We start from the raw sequence: 17,610 nt of genomic DNA on the forward strand, positions 1-17,610 counted from the left end.
CACACATTCAAAAGCTGAGTGAGAAAGACCCGGGGGTCCAGATGTGACCTCTTGTGATCTTAAACAGCTGGATCACCATGAGAGATCAGACTCAGACACGAGGACGATCGTGATCAGGACAAATCAGATTCAGCTCTTCTCAGAGTCTGAGCCAGATGTTGACATCAGGACATCAGGTATCAGTATTAGAAGCACCAGCCTGTTCACCTCTACAGTCCATCTCTGAGCAGTGAAATCCTGTATGAGGGTTTCCTTCACTCTAACTTGTTGTTCTCAGGCAATGAAACTGAAGCAGTTGTCATGGTTACGCTGCAACCTGAAGCAGGTCAAAGCTCATGTTTGAGTGGATTTCGTCATTTTAAAAATCCCAAAGCTGCTGAAATGTTGTTGTGCTGCAAGAGCAAACAGCAGCTGGAAATATCATCTCTGGTCACTGTGCGGGAACTTTCCGTTCACTCTGACCAGAGACACTGAAGGAGTTTCACAGTTCTGTTTTGATTTCTCTGACAAACCAAATTAAAAACCAGCAACAGCCTCGTGATGTTCTGTGAGATGAAGAACAGCAGAACCATCTGGCTCCTGTTCTCCTGCATGAAAAAAAGGGTAATATATTGTATAGATATGAACTTGTATTCATTTTCCTGTATAATAATAAATATGAAAAATAATTTGAGGCCAAAATCCTCTCAAAATAAGCAGTCACAGGTGCACGTCACAGCTGCTATCTGATTGGCTCAACAGTGACGTGACTCCAGGCGTGCGGCGTCAGGGGGACAGGATGTTACGGTGGTCATCAGCACGTCTTGGTGAACGAAGGCATCGCGGCCGCCGAACAGACTGGAGCTGCTGGAACTGACGCCGCCGACGACCGGCAGGTAGGAATGATGGAGGATGGGCAGCTGCACGGAGAAACGGCGCCGCACGCTGAGAGAGATCAGACAGAGACAGTGACGAATAAATGTCGTCTCTATTTACACTTCTTCAGTTCAGCAGGAAACTATAAGAAATCCTGATGGATAATAATGTGTCATTGAGGCTTCATGATTCTGTGGGGCCTTAATATTTGAAAACAAGAAAACGAGGCCGTCAAATAATTTTCTTCTGATTAATTAATAAAATCTTTCACTTGTGAACGGAGTGAATTAGAAGAAGTGATAGTTGTTTTCATTTATTTTATTATCTAGAAAGAAGACTGGAAAAAAAACTAAGAAGAAAACTGATAATAATCGTTTCATTTCCAGTCGCTGCCATTAAACCACTGAAGAAGAAGGAGAGGTCGTTCAAAGATCCAGTCAAAGCTCAGACATTTGTTTGTTTCATGTGTTAATGTGAGGAAGGCTCTGGCCTCCTCTTCATCGCTGCACAGCAGGTGCATGGATTTGTTTTGAACTCACAGTTCAGGAGAGTTGACGTCCTCTGGTCTTGATGGTTTCCTGTCGTCAGCACAGACCTGAGCTTCATGAGTCCAGCTCACAGGCCTGACCTCACCTGGTGGGACAAACACACCGTTACGACAGGTGTTCTGAAGCGTCATGGCTTCATTCTAAAGGAAGAACTGTTGTTGTAATTCTAATGTGTTAACATCAGCTGATGAGGCTGTGAATCCCACCAGTAACGTTCTCTCTGAATCTAAACACCTGAGAACGTTTCAGATTAAGTCATTATGACACAGTGACAGTTGAATTTACATTTAGCTGTAGTTATTCCTTTAGTCCTGCTTTCAGTGTCTCTGTGATTTCAGGTTTTTTGTTACCGTTGTTTGTTCTCTTGTGAAGCATCTTGGACTCGGACATCTCAGAAAGTTGCATGGTGACAGTTTCTATTTCTGCGTCGAGCTGCAAAGAGGACGACAAACAGCACTGCAAGATTATTATCATTTTACTTAAGCTCCCTCCAGTGTAAAGGTCTCTGTCCATGTGTAGTGTGATTATAGATCAGGTCTAGGTTCTATATTAATACTGTGAAAGTATCAAAGCCTCAGTCCACAGAGAAATGCACACAGCCTGTATTCAGAAACTGAGCCTTAAAACCAGCCGTCAGGACTTCTGGAACTTTGTGATGTCACAACAAAGCAGTCATCAAGCCCCGCCTACCTGGACCCACCATCCAAACCTTGAAGGATTTGGTTTCTCTGAGTGTTTTTACCTGAAATCTGCTTTATTTTTATTGGATCAGTCAGAAAACAGTCAGCCAATCAGAAGAGAGGCTCAGAGCCTCCTCTCTTCTGATTGGCTCTCCGACCTGTTGTTACTAGAGCTGCAGAGAGAAGCCTGAGAGAGGAGATGTAAAACTACACTGAGATGGTTTTTATTTCTTCTTATGGATCAACACTTCAAATAAAACACAGAAGAAGAAGAAGAAAACATGGAGCTTGAAATAATGAAGGTTTCTACATCTTGTTCTCTGACAGCAACATCAGGATAACTATTTATGCACAAAACAAATTCCTTTTTTTCATTAAACATCTTGTTTCTGTGTCCTGACCTGTGCAGTCCGCCTCCTCAGCTGCTGGTTTAACCTGCTCAGTTGGTCTTCATCTTCCTCCTCTGCAGCATCACCCTGCAGCTCGCCGCCGTTCACCCACAAGTGCGACACCTACAAATTCAAAACACGTCTCTGACTTCACTGTCTGCTGTCTGTGTGTTCTCACTCTTCAAAACCAAAGTAAGAAAGAAACAATGAAGCAGCTGAGACACCGACCGTCGGTCCGAACAGGAAGCTCAGGACGAAGATGTTACAGCAGAGGATGAGGACGCTGCTCACGCAGAACTGAACAGGAGGATTGTGGGATGTCAGCAGTGATCCTGTCACTCCTGACGCACTGAACACCGTCACAGCGAACACACTCAGAGTCAGGTGACGACCCACCTGGACAGACCTGATGCTCCAGGCCAGGAAACATCCAAGACCCTGAAGAAGAAACAAAGGCTTTGACAACAAGTTGCTCCTCCGTTTTTTAACCATCCAGCAGTTCAGTTTTCCTGTGTGTGACGTTTAACGTATCAGGGTTCCTACACCATTTTAAAAATCTAAATCAATCCTTTAAGACCTCAACAAATGAAAATTAAGGCCGAACAATGTTGAAATTATTTCTTTTACTCTGATTTTTGTTTTTGTTCTATAAACAATGTTTTAAAACGGAGGCAGAGTGGAAAATTCAGTCCATGCTCGTCATGAAAGTTCAACAGCACATAGTAGACACAAATAGAAACCCAGCAATAAAAGCTAAACATTTTCTAAATCCTCCTACAGAATATCAAATGAATCTTTTGATAATCAATAACATGCTTTTAGCGCAGACCTTTTAGCCCTTATCACTATGCACAATGACTTTTTATTTTCTGACTGAAAATGATCTAATTATCACCTATGGACCTGTAGACTGTAGTTTTATGCCAAACTATCAGGTTAGCGCCCCCTAGCGTGTCGGCATGACCCCATCTCAAAAGTAAACAGCCTAATTATTTATTTTTATTGATTATTATTGGCTTGGTTTTTTTCTACTAGTCTTCAACACACTATCAGCAAATGTAATACTTACACCAAATTTACGGTAAATATAAGACCTTATTTTCCTTTACTTTTTTTTTGACTTTTTAATGACAAGCGGGAACTGTGTGTTGTGTGAGCTCTGACCAGCAGGGGCCCTTTGTATCCGTAGACCGCAGTGAGCCACAGCTCCATGTTGGCGCAGCTGCAGAGCTCAGAGTACGGCCGGACGACCACGTCCAGACCAGAAGAGTCACTCTGGAAAAAATGACAAGTGTTTGTTCCTGAAGCAGCTGCCTGTGAAAACTCCACAACATCCTCCTTCATCAAAGTCTGTCTGTTAGAAAACTCCAACGCTCTGCTGCTGGAACCAACTGAGATCATGTTGTAGTCTCTCCACATTCAGACCACATTTCCCATCAGCACTTATTACTTTCTCTTTCCTCATACAAGGATGAACATGTTCCACGTATTTTTGAAGCTTTGTTCAATCTGAGAAAACAGTTCCTGGTCATCGTTACCTCGGAGCGATGCTGCAGCACCACCCGTCTGAGGGGGTCCAGGATTTGCCAGGTGGTTAAAACAAACACATCCAGCAGGAGCAGACAGAGCACGACACGACCCGCTCGCTGCCGACGCCTCTGCTGCTGGAAACAAAGGGAACAACAGGAATGCTTGATGACAGCTGAAATCAGTCAGACACAACCTAAAGAAACGTCTGGTTGTGTTTCCACAGCTTCGCCTAAAGAAGTTCAGACAGTAAACTCAGACTCTGGTCGTTTGATTTACCTGATGTTTGATCCTGCAGAGTGAATAGACCCTCCATGTTCTGGTGAGCAGCACAGTGAAGCCCACAGTGTGTCCCACTGACAGAGTCCACAGACGAACCTGCACCGACAAATAAACCCAACATGAAAGTCGAGAGTGAAACACCTGCGGCAGGTAGAGCCGCCATCTGTACAATTATTATGATTATAGTATCACAGCTGTATCCCTCCGCCACCGGCCAAAGATCAGGAAACAGGGTCACAGTCTCTCCTTCCTGAAGCACTGAGTAGTGACCAGAGGTGTGATGACGTCCAGTTAAACTGTGTCATAGTTAGTGAATGAATTTGTGAACTCCCAATGACCTTGACCTTTGACCTTTGAGTTTTCACATTAAAGACAGAAGAGGACATTAAGACTGAAACAGAATAACACATGAACACAATCAAACACAAAATCAAATGACATTGGAGCTGTAAAGTTGAAATATTTTCATACAACTATCTGAATTAGTCGTTCATTGAGTCTTTGTTGTGTTTCTTATAAATTCACTCTGCCTCCACATCACAGTAAGAACTCCCTCATAATAAGTGTCTGTAGTGACTCTTGAACTAAAGATCTATGTAGAAAGTATAAACAGGGGTTTTTTACTGCTGTTAAATGTCAGAACGGGTCAAATTTGACCTGAACAGTTTGTAAGAGTTAAATGTATTCTCTCTCTATACATAAAACATATGTCAACTTTTCTATAATGTAAATGTCTTGGACAATTTCCAGCCTCTGCTCCTGATGTGGAGCGTTTACATTCAGACAGTTTCTGAGAACAGCTTTCAGAGATCTCCTCTCATCACAGAACCTTTAATGTTCCCAAGATCTAATCAGTCCAGCCTTAAATCCAAGTGAGTGTTTGCGTCAGATATCATGAAATTCCCTCTGGGCATTCCTGATATACTGCATTCACAAGAACGTGACGTCCAAGTGACCTTGACCTTTGACCCCCAAAATCGAATCAGTTCTGTATATACATATACTGTCATATACTTTACACTATGGCTCCTCCTCTCTGACCTCGTCTCCTTGACCTCCACGGAAAACGTCACGAGGTCAAAGACGTGACGGCGAATTCATCAGGACTGAGGAAAAGAATCCGACTGAAGTGACGCTGAGCTTTTTTTCAAACTAACTTTATTTATAACACGTGGAGGATAAATCCCACCTACTCCTCTCTTTACAACACCAAACAAATATTGAAATAAGACGGTATGAAAGAAAAATACAAATTGAGAAAGTTGAGCCATTAAAATAATAATCAAATAGAAATAAGCAACGAGTAAGAGGCCATGAGACATGAGTAGGATATAATGAAGATGAATTGCTACGATGATAATGAAGATGATATATGCTTGTTCTTCATCATGACAGAGAATGAATCTATATTTATGGATCGGGGCTTCAGTCCATCAAACAGTTTTTGTTTCTACATTTATGTGGCTCTGCTGTGGTTTTAAATGCGGCTGCAGCAAGGAATTGTGGGACGGCATGTCTCCTTTCCTTTGGTAAAGGAAGCTCCAGTGTTTCCTAAAGGAGATGAGAGAGGAAGCAGTGAAGCTCCTTTCCTCATGAAGCTGCTCAGAGACTAAAGATCATTTCTCTCAGTCTGAACCTTCAGAACAAAAAAAGACGTTCCCGCCTCATCCATGTCTCCATGTGCGCTCAGTGTGGTTTTGTATTACGTTGTTTTTCCATTAATATCTATTTTTAAAAACTCACGGAGCAGAGCGTCTCAAAGGTCCAGTCGGACACCGAGGACCCGTCCAGACCGGAGACCAGCACCCAGGAGGAGGAGAGCAGGACGCCCAGCAGGAGTAGCTGGTCCTGGGGTCCTGCACTGGATCTCAGCAGCCTGCAGACAGACAGAGACAGAGACACAGGAGCAGCTGAGTGAGTGCCGTGGTCCACACACCACACAGGTTAGAGTCCAGGCCATGTACCGGTGTTTGCGGTGGATGCCGATGAAGCAGAGGACGATCAGAGTGATGATGATGATCACGGCTGCAGCTGATGAAACGGCGCTGTACACGAGGAGGTTCACACCGCGGCGCTGCAGACGCACCAGGGTCCGGTCTCTGGCTGGTCCTGGACCTGCAGAACCACAGCGACAACAATCATCTGAACCTGATCAATATGTCTGATCAAGGGCGGCGATTATTGATTCTTCTCATTGTTTTTTTAACAACTGATGTTTTTCATTGAGTTGGTCTCAAATGGGAGAAAATTTAAAAAAAGTCCAACAGCTTAAAACTCACAATGAACAGGAAGTCATTACTCTGGCGAAGCAGGTTCGAATTTCAAATTAAAGTCACAAGATGATGCTTCCAGTTCTGGTTTGTGGATCATTTCAAAATAAAACGTCAAGTGTGCCTTTAGTTTCTGACCTTTGAACTTCAGCAGGTGGTTCAGCAGTCGGAGCTGCTGAGTGGACGTACTGAACTCACCCACCAACACACCACTGCTGCCTGAGGACACACACACACACACACACACACACACACACACACACACACACACACACACACACACACACACACACACACACACAGTACTGTACGTGTGCTGAATAACATGAGTATCTGAACATGAACAGAGCAGCTCCATGTGTCACGTCACCTTGAAACTGGATCAGCTCGATCGCCGTCATTCTCTCTCCGTTCCGAAAAAAAACTGGTCCCTGAAAAAGACATGTGACTTCATGACCTCATTAATATACAGGTAAGACCATACAGGTAACCTACTGGCGGAGGGGAAGTGGAGGCAGCTGACTGAATGCGTGAACATGTTTCAGGTGCGATCTTCTCACCGTGACTCCTTCCAGCTGCGTGCTCCTCACGGCCTCCAGCAGCATCTTCTGCACCTCTTCCTCACTGACCGTCACGTTCCTGCGGACGCTGTATTTCTCTCTGTGCTTCACGGCCTCCGTCACCTGACTCAGAGCCTTAGCGGCGACCCAGACGGTGTCATAGGCGAAGGCGTGGAGGGGGCTGAAGTGGGAGCCCTCCTGGATCAGCTGTCTGAGGTAGGAGTCCCGGTAGTCCTGAGGAGTCTGCAGGACAAGGTGTTAGAACAGGGGACTATGAAAGGGCTTTGCTGCAGGTGGAGACAGACCTGACAGAGTCCATGAAATCTGGAACTTCACACGAATCAAAACAATAATTTGAGTGAAACCAACGAGCAGAGACTCGGCTCGTCTGTCACTGTAGTACAGATGATGTTTTCTGACCCGTCCAGAGACGCCCGCTGTGTTAGCGTTCCTCAGCTGTCTGACCTGCAGCCGGATGGATCCGTCTGCTGCCTGATGGAGGTTGTTGTCCGAGCAGCCGGACACCCGCCGCCCCAGCCTCCACCCAGCTGTTCCTCCATCAACAACCATCCACTGGTACCCGGCTCCAAACACGTTCAGTCTGTGCGCCTGAGGAGGAAACACATCATGGCAGCTGCAGTGCTGACAGTTACTACAACAATCTGATGCTTGATTATCCAAACTTGAAAGTAATTGAAAAGGTTCTGACAACACACTGAGACATAGTGTTCAAACCCACACAACTTTATTTATACCTCTCACAGAGATCTAAAAGTTTCCAAATAAATATATTAGACTGAATTTTGGAGAAAAATGTATGAAATAATATTAAATACATCTAGAATATATTTCTATTTGATGTAAAGCTCCATGTTTCTTCTTCTTCTGTGTTTTATTTGAAGTGTTGATCCATCAGAAGATATAAAAACCATCTCAGTGTAGTTTTACGTCTCCTTTCTCAGGCTTCTCTCTGCAGCTCTAGTAACAACAGGTCAGTGAGCCAATCAGAAGAGAAGAGGCTCTGAGTCTCTCTTCTGATTGGCCGACTGTTTTCTGAATGATCAATAAAAATATATCCGATTTCAGGTAAAAACACTGAGAGAAACCAAATCCTGCAAGGTTTGGATGGTGGGTCCAGGTGGGCGGGGCTTGGTGACTGCTTTGTTGTGACATCACAAAGTTCCAGAAGTCCTGACGGCTGGTTTTAAGGCTCAGTTTCTGAATACAGGCTGTGTGCATTTCTCTGTGGACTGAGGCTTTGATACTTTCACAGTATTAATATAGAACCTAGACCTGATCTATAATCACACTACACATGGACACAGACCTTTACACTGGAGGGAGCTTTAAAATACATTTATAATTTCTGCATTATCATCTTTTTTATTCCACACATTTTTCTTCTTTGTCAAAACCCTGTGCCTACATTACCCACAATGCAACAGTCGGGTGGGAGATTGGGGTGATTATACAGCTCCCTCTGGAGACACTAAAGGTGGAACAGTTTCATCTCACTCTGTAGCCGGAGCCACTGCACACAAGTGCTGGGTGGATGGATACACTGCTATTCGTCAAGAAATAGTTCCAGCTTAAAACTCCCCCTGAAACCACAAACTGTATTATTCACACCTCTTTTTATATGACGATTAAACAAACAAGGTTCGGTGAGTTTTTATAGATGTTGGTGTTTTTGAATTTCCACATCTCACTGATTCTCTCATTTTTCAGGTCACATGATCTGGACTTTAATAAGACGTCATCATGAACTCACACAGCAGAAAACGTCAGCGGCAGAATCTTCCTCAAACTGTCCGATGATGATCCGAACGTCACGATCCTGCAGCGAAAACAGAGGCAGATATTTAATCCCCAAATCAATCATTTTATTATTGATTAGTCATTAACTTGGACAAATGTAAACAGACATTTATCATTTAGAGTCAATTAAAGGTCTCTGTCCTGCTGTCGTTCTGCCGTGTTCATGGAGATCTACTGTAATCTACTGAAATCTACTGGATTCTGCTTCAGCACCTTCAGCGTCTTCAGGCTGCTGCAGACGTCGTCAGAGAGACTCTCTGTGGAAACCACCTGAACCTCAGCCTTCAGCAGCTGTCTGAGCAGATCCTTCCTCATCTGGAGACAGAGAAACACACACACACACACACACACACACACACACACACACACTTTCTTAGAGCCGTGGTCATGGAGCCGTTAAAACACGCTCAGAAGAAAGGTCAGGAGGTCAACGATGATCACCTGTGACAGTCTGGGTGTTTCCTGTGTGATGATGCCGACTCTGGTCCACTTGTGGCGCTGCAGCAGTTTCACCGTGGCCTGGTTCAGAGCTCGGTCTGATGGCACGGTGCTGAACAGATTCCCGTACCACTTCCTGTTGGACAGGCTGGGCGACGTGGCTGCAAAAGACACCTGCGACACCAGAGGACACGTCATGGTGTCAGCACAGGTAACTACTGTAAATTCTGCGGCTCGGCTGTGAACCAGAACCAAGAGGAGAGAGACGGTCACTCCAGTAACTTCCTGTTAAATTTACAACTAATTTAAGCTCCTCCTCCTTACATACAAACTGAGGTCATCTCCTGCTTTACTGAAGGTTGGTATTGAAGGCTGTGGAACACACCACCTACAGAAATCAGATATAGATATCATATATATATATATATATATATATATATATATATATATATATATATATATATACACATACACACACCTACAGATATTAGATATAGATACCTACAGATATCATATATATATATATATATCAGATATCTATACATCTACAGATATCAGGTAAAGATACCTATGGATATCAGAGGCAGCTCACTAAGTATTTTTCAAAGCTCTGAAATGTTGCACTTCCACATTTCTGCTGCTCATCACTTCTTTTAAATGTCTTCCTATTTAATGAATTATTATTTTACTTATTTTATCTCATTTTAATGTTTTTAATTTCAGATTAATACTTTAAACATGTTTTAATGTTCATTTTTTGTCTTTTTTTTTCATGTGAAGCTCTTTGTGTTGCATTTCTTGTATGAAAGGTGCTATACAAATTAATTTATTATTATTATTAGTTACTGCTGTTTAACTACTGACACCTTTAATATAACATTTTTCAGTGGCCTGTGGAGTTTTCTTATAAACAAAGGTTTCTTCTTCCTCTCTGTTTGCACACTGCTGCGTCTCGTTACCTGCTGCCACCTGTAGATCAGAGGCTGAAGTTTGTGAGCATCAGACCAATCAGAAACCTGCTCATAAAAACGTTTTCTCATGGCAACACTGACGCTGAGAACCTCAGGACACTTTTAACTCTGTGTCATAGAAAAGGTCACAGCATCACATCTTGTCCCCAAGGTCACATTGAATGGAAACCGTCAGTGGACCGGATCCGGATCCGTACCTGCACCAGGTTGAGAGCCGGCAGAGAGCGAGCGATGAGCGCCGTCACAGATGGACACACCCCTCCGAGCAATAGCATGTATTTTGGCCCCGCCCACATGGCGTCAAACAGAGCTTTGAGTGATTTAGCAGGATCACACTGCAGAGCGTGAAGAAAACACAACTTTAGCAGAGAGAAACATGAATCCAGATGTTTACAGCTGGAGGAGGATGAATGTCACAGAGACCAACTCAGTCTGTAGATTCATCTCTTCCAGCTGATACTGATGCATCACAGTCAGTACGTCTCTACAATATCTGCTGCTGCTGATGACCTCACAAAACCTGAGTGTTCACAAACTGATTAATGGACGGAGAGAAAAAATAAAACATTTTTGGAATATGACTTTTTCTGGTCCCTGTTTTTATTTTGAAATACCCAACAGTTTTACTTCCTCATACCTGTGTGACTGAGAGGACAAAACACCTGAAGGCTCACAATGTCAGTACTTTATCAGATGCCAGAAAAACCCCAGAGGAGCAGCCAATCAGAGACCAACCTGAGAGTCTAGCAGCTGGAGCTGGAGCTCATAGTTCCCCAGTGGAGGTGGCTGCTTCTTCAGGTCCTGCAGAGCCAGTCTGACAGCCGGACCAACGCCGGCCGTCAGGTTCTCCCTCATCGGCATCAACCACAGCACAGGCAGCGGGTGGCGGACCTGAGCCAGCACCGGGCCGACCATCAGCCAGCAGACCAGCAGCAGCAGCCTGAACACCTCCGCCCGTCCACACCGCTCCATTCTCTGCTACGACCACAGACACTGTGAGGCTCCGCTTTGATCCTACTGCAGGAAACTAATCCTCTTGTGCTGTAAGCAGCTGACAGCCTGAGGAGATAAAAGGATCAAAATCCACACAAGATGCCACCAGGATCTTCAGCACAGGCCGCTCCCTAGGACTCCCTCGGAGGAGGATCTACCGGGACAGGACCCCTCTTACTGCCACAACCTGAACCCATCACAGAGGGATTTAAAGGAGGGAACTCACCTCCGCTCAAGTCTGCTTGTTTAATCAATTAGTTGACTGACAGGAAATGATTAAGACTTCAATAATCATCCGAGTCAATATTTGATGTTTGGTAGATTCAGCTTTTCACACCCTCACATTTTACTACATTAAATATTCTGATGGTTTTATACAGTTTGTTGGATAAAAAAAGTCTGTCTGAACCTGTGAAGGTCGTTTTTCACTCTTTTCTAGTGTTTTATTGAACCAACTGTGAATCTATTTTTTGAGAAATTTGGAGCCATTGGCAAACAAATAGAGAACTAAAATAATCATTAGCTGCATCCCAGAAATTCACAGTAATTAAATGATAAGATTATTAGAGACGGAAATGTTTGATAAAACGACAGGCATCTTCATCACACTGCAGACAACTAAAAGTGTGTAAGCGTAAAACATTAAGATTTGTCCTGAGGGAGGCGCCAGTCGAAAGATTATGTCGATGCCTAAATCAAAGGGTTACGTCCTGTATTGTGGCCATTTAAGGACATGCAAGACTCAGACCCGGCTCTGGTCGGGCGGAGATGGACTCCGTCAGACTCTGGTGTTCACAGGTTCTCAGCCTGGACACAGACTGTGAGCAGACGGGTTTTTGTATCGCTGCAGAAATGTGTGCGATCATTCATCCCCCACAGGTCCAGGGCAAAACAAATAAAGATCTCTTTAATGAGAACACATAAAGTCTGTTTACACTGTATGAGCACAACAGGGCACATCTCAACAGACAGGAAAACAAAAGGTCAGGAGGCGTGTCTCTGAAGAAAAACAAAAAAAGAACAGAGTTGAACTTGAAGAGAGTTTAAACTGGTGCTTCCTGTTTTAGCTGAGCTTCACACAGTCAGTGTCGGCATGTGGCTAATCCATCAGTCACACACTGGCAGAAGAAACAACTAAATGTACATTATTCTTTACGTCACATCAGTGTTTGGCTTATGGCTACAAAACCACCTCAACTCAATGTCCACTTACTCACTTTAATGAGGAGCTTTTGAAAGCAACAGCAGTTTTCTCAGTTGCTATGGAAATGTAGCATCACTACGACTTCTCATCCATATCTAACAGGTGATTTGTAAGCTTGGAAACAGCTGCGGACAAACAAACAACCTCTACTCAAGGTTTCCCTACTGATGAAGACTGCGTGATAAAGTTAAAAGCTCCTGAACAAGCAAATACATGAATGTTGAGTTGAGGTGATTTTGTCAGCTCCTGCCTGCAAACCCATAAGTCAGTGTCCAATAACAATAATAATGATAATAATATTATCTAAATAAACATGAATCTGACAGAAGTGGCTTAAACTCTGACTGTGATGGATCATCTCTCTTTAGCTGATGTTGATAGAAATGAAGCGAGTTCACTTCAGGCTCCTTCACAGCGTCTCTGTCGTCTTTACGTCCATGCAGGCGAACAGAAATCACCTGTCATTTATTGGCCTCTCTGGACCGTCCAGTCTGATGGCCGGGTCCCTTTCCTCTGCCACTGCCGCCGCCTCCTCCTCCTCTCTTCCTCCTGTGTCCTGGTCTTTGTCTGGTGAAACCTCCTCCCTCCTCCCTGTTGGCGGACTGAGCCCACAGGGCGTCGTACCGGCCCGGCGCCTGGTATCCGGGCTGGCTGGTGTCCAGCGGCTCGAGGGAGAGGAGGATCCAGATGGCGGGTAGGTTCCTGCTGACCGTCAGGCTGTCGAGGCCAGCGGCGGGCTCCAGCGGCTCCCACACCTCCACGGCGGTGCTGTACAGCAGCTTGGTGAGCTGGTGGAGCCCCTTCACACGCCGCTTCACGATCTCAGCACAGGTGATGGCTTTGGACACGCCCTTCCCGCTCGCAGTGAAGATCATCTGTTTGCAGAGCGGGCGGCCCGGCGCTTCCTGGTGTCCCTCCACAGCCACGCCTCCCTCCTCAGGTGCGGGTCGTCCCTCCTCTTCAGCCGCTCGCGGTTTGGCCTCCATGCGGCTCAGGGCGTAGCGCAGCAGGTTGCGGATCTTGCTGCCGTCTTTGACGCGGACCTCCGGCGTGTCGGGGGGGAGGCCGGGGAACGGACAGGCAGACGGCTGCTCCGCCGTCCGAGCCTTGCTGTAGTTCTCCATCTGCAGACAGATGGAAGTCAGCTGTTACTGAGCTGCAGCCAAAACACTTCACTGCCTGTCATCTACATAAACTCAGAACCAGGACCACACTGAGACAGAGACTGCAGGCCAGTCAGTCCGGAGTCACTGAAACAAACATCTCATAATGCTGCATTAGACAGCACTTATCAAAATCCGTTACAAACACGACTTTACAGAGTGAAAAAGCTCCATCTTACATGAAAAATAAACATAAATAAATCAGTAGACACATAATGACGCACCATGATTACAGTAAGTTTTCAGAAGTGAAATACTGCGTTAGTAAATCTGACATTTAGTTCCCAACCTTGTATGAGGAACAGGGAGGAAGTTCCCGCCTTCACACATGAAGTTGTCGTTATGAAATTAATGAGAGTTAATGAATACAGAGACATAACATCATCCCTCGGGGAAGCTGCGGCTTTCTGTCATTCCTCCTTTTTGAAGCTTGAAATCGGTTTGTAACAATCAAAAAAAGATAACAACTGAACTCAAGAAGTCACGTCATACTTTGGACTCGTTACAGAGAATCATGTGTTTGTCTTTTCTTCCATATAAAAACATTCGGTCCTGTTCTCCGTCTGTTTAACCCTCGTCTTCACAAGAGTCTCCTGTCTGCTCTTCTCGCATAAAACACATTTACAGGCCTTACTCATGTCAGATACTGTGGCCTGTTGCAATAACACAGGGGGAACCAATCACATCACAGTTCTGGTTCCTGTTACAAGTTTTATTTGCAATTATTCTTAGATTTTTTAAAGCTGTTTTCAATGTGCCAAATGAAAAAGGTCTATAAACAAGATTCCACTACATTAACCCCCCCGAGTTAGAGAACCGCTCAACCTGCAGCTTCCCACAGGACCCGCCCTGCTGCCACTGCTGGGAGCCAATCATCTGGTTATTAATGATCAGACAGGTGTCCTCCTCACACTGAAGGACTGAGGTTGATCTCCGCTCTGACCTCGTCTCCTCGACCTCCGACGATCAAAGACGTGGAGGAGAATCTGACTGCACTTACACTGAGCTTTTTTCTTTTTTGAACAAACTTTATTTATGACACACAGAGGATGAATCCTCCTCTAACCACTGAAACAAACAGGACTGAAATGTTGAAATAAGAAAACATGATAGGAAAATACAAATAGAGAAAACTGAGCGGGTAAAATAATAACCAAATAGAAATAATGAACCGAGCAGGAAATAAGAATTAATCATATTCAGACAAAAGTTTCCTGATAATCCTTTACATTGGTTAACTACAGAAAATTAATGTTTAGGTCTTTCCACACAGGGAGGGGATTTAGTGAAACAACTTTAATGTATAGACTATAGTATTTAGTTCTGATGATGATGATGTTCACTATAAATTCATCAGCTCGTTCTTTATTACGACTCCTGACTGATTTAAAGAGAATGAATCTATATTTATGGATCTGATCTTCAGTCCATCAAACAGAAAAAGCTGCTCTGTTGTTTCTACATTTATGTGTCTCTGCTGTGGTTTTAAATGTTGCTGCAGCAAGGAATTGTGGGACGGCATTTCTCCTTTCCTTTGGTAAAGGAAGCTCCAGTGTTTCCTAAAGGAGATAAAATAGGAAGCAGTGAAGCTCCTTTCCTCACTCTGATCATGAAGCTGCTCAGATACTTCCAGGTCATTTCACTCAGTTTGAACCTTATTTATTTATACTTATTAAAGTATACAAACTTTAGACAAGTTCAATTTTATACTCATAGCCTTACATATATCTATTTCGTTTTATTTATATATTATAGCATAAGTACATAATTTCATATTTTAATTATTTTTTTATCGTATTACGTAATGATCCATTTACAGCCTTCTATGAGACTCATTTGCAAAAACAATAATGAATCTATCAAAATAGATAATACAGAAACAATTTAGGACCAGTGAAGTTAATTAAATTAAATTAAAGGCATCCAACAAAAAAAGAAAAATAATACAAAAACACAAATAAGTAAATACCTTATACATAAAATATCACGGAAAATATAAATCAATTCAAATAACTAAAAAAAAAAAAAAAAAGTCACCTGGCTGATACCCTTTATAAAATAGGGTGTACAAGAGACAGAGGACGTTTGGGAAAAATAAAGATATTATACAAATGATGGGCGTAATCTTTTCCATATTTTTTAGAAATAAAAGTTATATTTTATGATTATTTTTTATTATCTTTACTTTTATATTCTACTTCATATTCTCTTATTTGCTGAGGGAGCAACTGCAACCAAACTTAATTTCCCCCTGGGTTCAATAAAGTCTTCTGATTCTGATTGATTACACTTGGCAGTTATATAAAACTAACAGAGTTCATTACCTGGACGAGCTGATTTCCTTATTGATCTCAGTGGAGTCCCTCAAACCTCCACAGACCAAACACACACACACACACACACACACACACACACACCAAACTCCATAGAAACAATACAGGACACGTCCAGTTTTCCTTGCAAGTCTCAAATTAGTTGAACAAGAATGAACCCTGGGACCTGCTGGGAAATGTTTTAGTCTCTTCGAACATTTTCGGGATGTAAATGATTTCACTCCGGGGTAAAATCGACCTTCACGTTTCTGACGTACGCCACTCAGGCGTTTGGTGGAGACTACCGTTAGTCAGCAACATCATCTGTACAAACTAAACCAGGGGTGCTAGGTGTACTGAATGTGAGCCGAATGAAGGAGGGCGTTGTGATGATCCAGCAGCTTGTTTTAGAAACTGCCATGAGTGGAGGTTCAACCGTGACGAGGAAAATGTTTAAATCTACGGTGTTTTAAACGGAGATCAGCGCCATCTTTTTTTCTGACCGTTGGGGACATTTAGAGGCTCGACACGTTAGACTGATAAAGGACAGTGCAGCTAACCTTTAGTCACTGAACCAATCTAACAATTTAAGGTTAATTAATTGTCAGAAAACGGCACCGAAGTTGTTATTAGTTCGTTAGAAAGTGCGGCTAAGCTACAAGCTAACATCTTTAGTTTGTATTCACGGAAATAAGCTGAATACAAAACCACCAGAGTCTCGATAAACAGCTACTTCTATGTTGTAGTATGAACTAAAATATGTGAATTAAAAGTTCAGTCTTACCACAACGTTATTTTTCGGCTACTAACCACTCCACATGTTTACCATATCTGCCTCACTTTACGTTACCGTACAACGACGTGAAGTGTCGTAAACTGTAGTCCTTTTTGAAGGTCGGCGTTTTCTGAACAACTAAATTCAGAACCGGGAAATGATCAGAGAGAAGACATGACACTTTTACGGTCACTGATAAAGTAGCATTGCTTGTGTTTTAATTCGTTTTCGTTGTCGATTTAAGACAGTGTCGTCTGAAAATATTTTCCAAAATTGTGTTTTTGACTATGGGTTTTAAACAGTTAGTAGTTGTGAGTGTTTCCCTCCTTTCGCCACAGCGGGTGGAAGTGAACCCGTTCCTGCTCAGACAAATTGGTGAAAACGAACTTGGACATTTCACACAAAAGTGAAATTATAATTTCTTAGAAGTGTTTCTAAACTGTATTTTTCATCTTTCCAAGAGAGAAGACTTGACAAATTCCCTTAACTTTGTGATTCATTCATTCATTCGCGTCTGAAAAAATGGCTGCGACACACCCACACCAACATAGCTCCTTGTGTTTTATACAGCAGCTTTATTATTTTTGGTATGAACTAGGACTGCAGATATTCATTATCAATTTCTTTATTTGTTTGTTTGTTTGTTTATTTATTTATTTTTGGTTGAACAAAACAAGGCAACTTAACATCAATCAGTTAAATGCAGAAGAAGCACTGAGATATTTTAGGTAAATAAAAGTACCAATAAAACAGTGTAGAAATACTCCATTAGTCCTGCATAAGTAAGTTAGTACTCCCCCCACTGAAGAATGGCCCCTGTGACTG

The 17,610-nt window shown here is 43.2% G+C and overlaps 2 protein-coding genes across 2 annotated transcripts; both read right to left on the minus strand.

Moving 5' to 3' along the window:
• Positions 1-734: 734 nt before the first annotated feature.
• On the minus strand, positions 735-12,068 carry LOC130172070 (gamma-aminobutyric acid type B receptor subunit 2-like). The gene is made up of 19 exons (XM_056380488.1): positions 11,074-12,068; positions 10,536-10,673; positions 9,371-9,541; positions 9,143-9,244; positions 8,883-8,948; positions 7,532-7,720; positions 7,112-7,354; positions 6,922-6,982; positions 6,690-6,770; positions 6,246-6,396; positions 6,025-6,157; positions 4,279-4,377; positions 4,011-4,136; positions 3,637-3,747; positions 2,701-2,910; positions 2,485-2,595; positions 1,754-1,835; positions 1,395-1,488; positions 735-924 (listed from the first exon to the last, which is right to left on the minus strand). The coding sequence occupies exons 1-19, from the start codon at positions 11,308-11,310 to the stop codon at positions 735-737; spliced, it is 2,595 nt and encodes an 864-aa protein (XP_056236463.1). The 5' UTR covers positions 11,311-12,068.
• A 143-nt stretch (positions 12,069-12,211) lies between these two features.
• Positions 12,212-16,918, minus strand: rpp25l (ribonuclease P/MRP 25 subunit-like). Its single transcript, XM_056381458.1, has 2 exons — positions 16,795-16,918; positions 12,212-13,659 (listed from the first exon to the last, which is right to left on the minus strand). Exon 2 carries the CDS (start codon positions 13,657-13,659, stop codon positions 12,997-12,999), a length of 663 nt encoding a protein of 220 aa, XP_056237433.1. The 5' UTR covers positions 16,795-16,918; the 3' UTR covers positions 12,212-12,996.
• Positions 16,919-17,610: the final 692 nt, after the last annotated feature.

This window comes from Seriola aureovittata, chromosome 7 (genome assembly GCF_021018895.1).
Source record: "Seriola aureovittata isolate HTS-2021-v1 ecotype China chromosome 7, ASM2101889v1, whole genome shotgun sequence".
Taxonomy (NCBI): Eukaryota; Metazoa; Chordata; class Actinopteri; order Carangiformes; family Carangidae; genus Seriola; species Seriola aureovittata.

Excerpts from the sequence above, each read along its gene's own strand:
- LOC130172070 (XM_056380488.1), bottom strand. The coding sequence starts at position 11,310 with ATGGAGCGGTGTGGACGGGCGGAGGTGTTCAGGCTGCTGCTGCTGGTC. Across the intron at positions 9,542-10,535 it reads CGGCTCTCAACCTGGTGCAG|GTGTCTTTTGCAGCCACGTC; the intron begins GTACGGATCCGG and ends CTGGTGTCGCAG. Across the intron at positions 4,378-6,024 it reads CCTTTGAGACGCTCTGCTCC|GTTCGTCTGTGGACTCTGTC; the intron begins GTGAGTTTTTAA and ends TTGTCGGTGCAG.
- rpp25l (XM_056381458.1), bottom strand. The coding sequence starts at position 13,659 with ATGGAGAACTACAGCAAGGCTCGGACGGCGGAGCAGCCGTCTGCCTGT.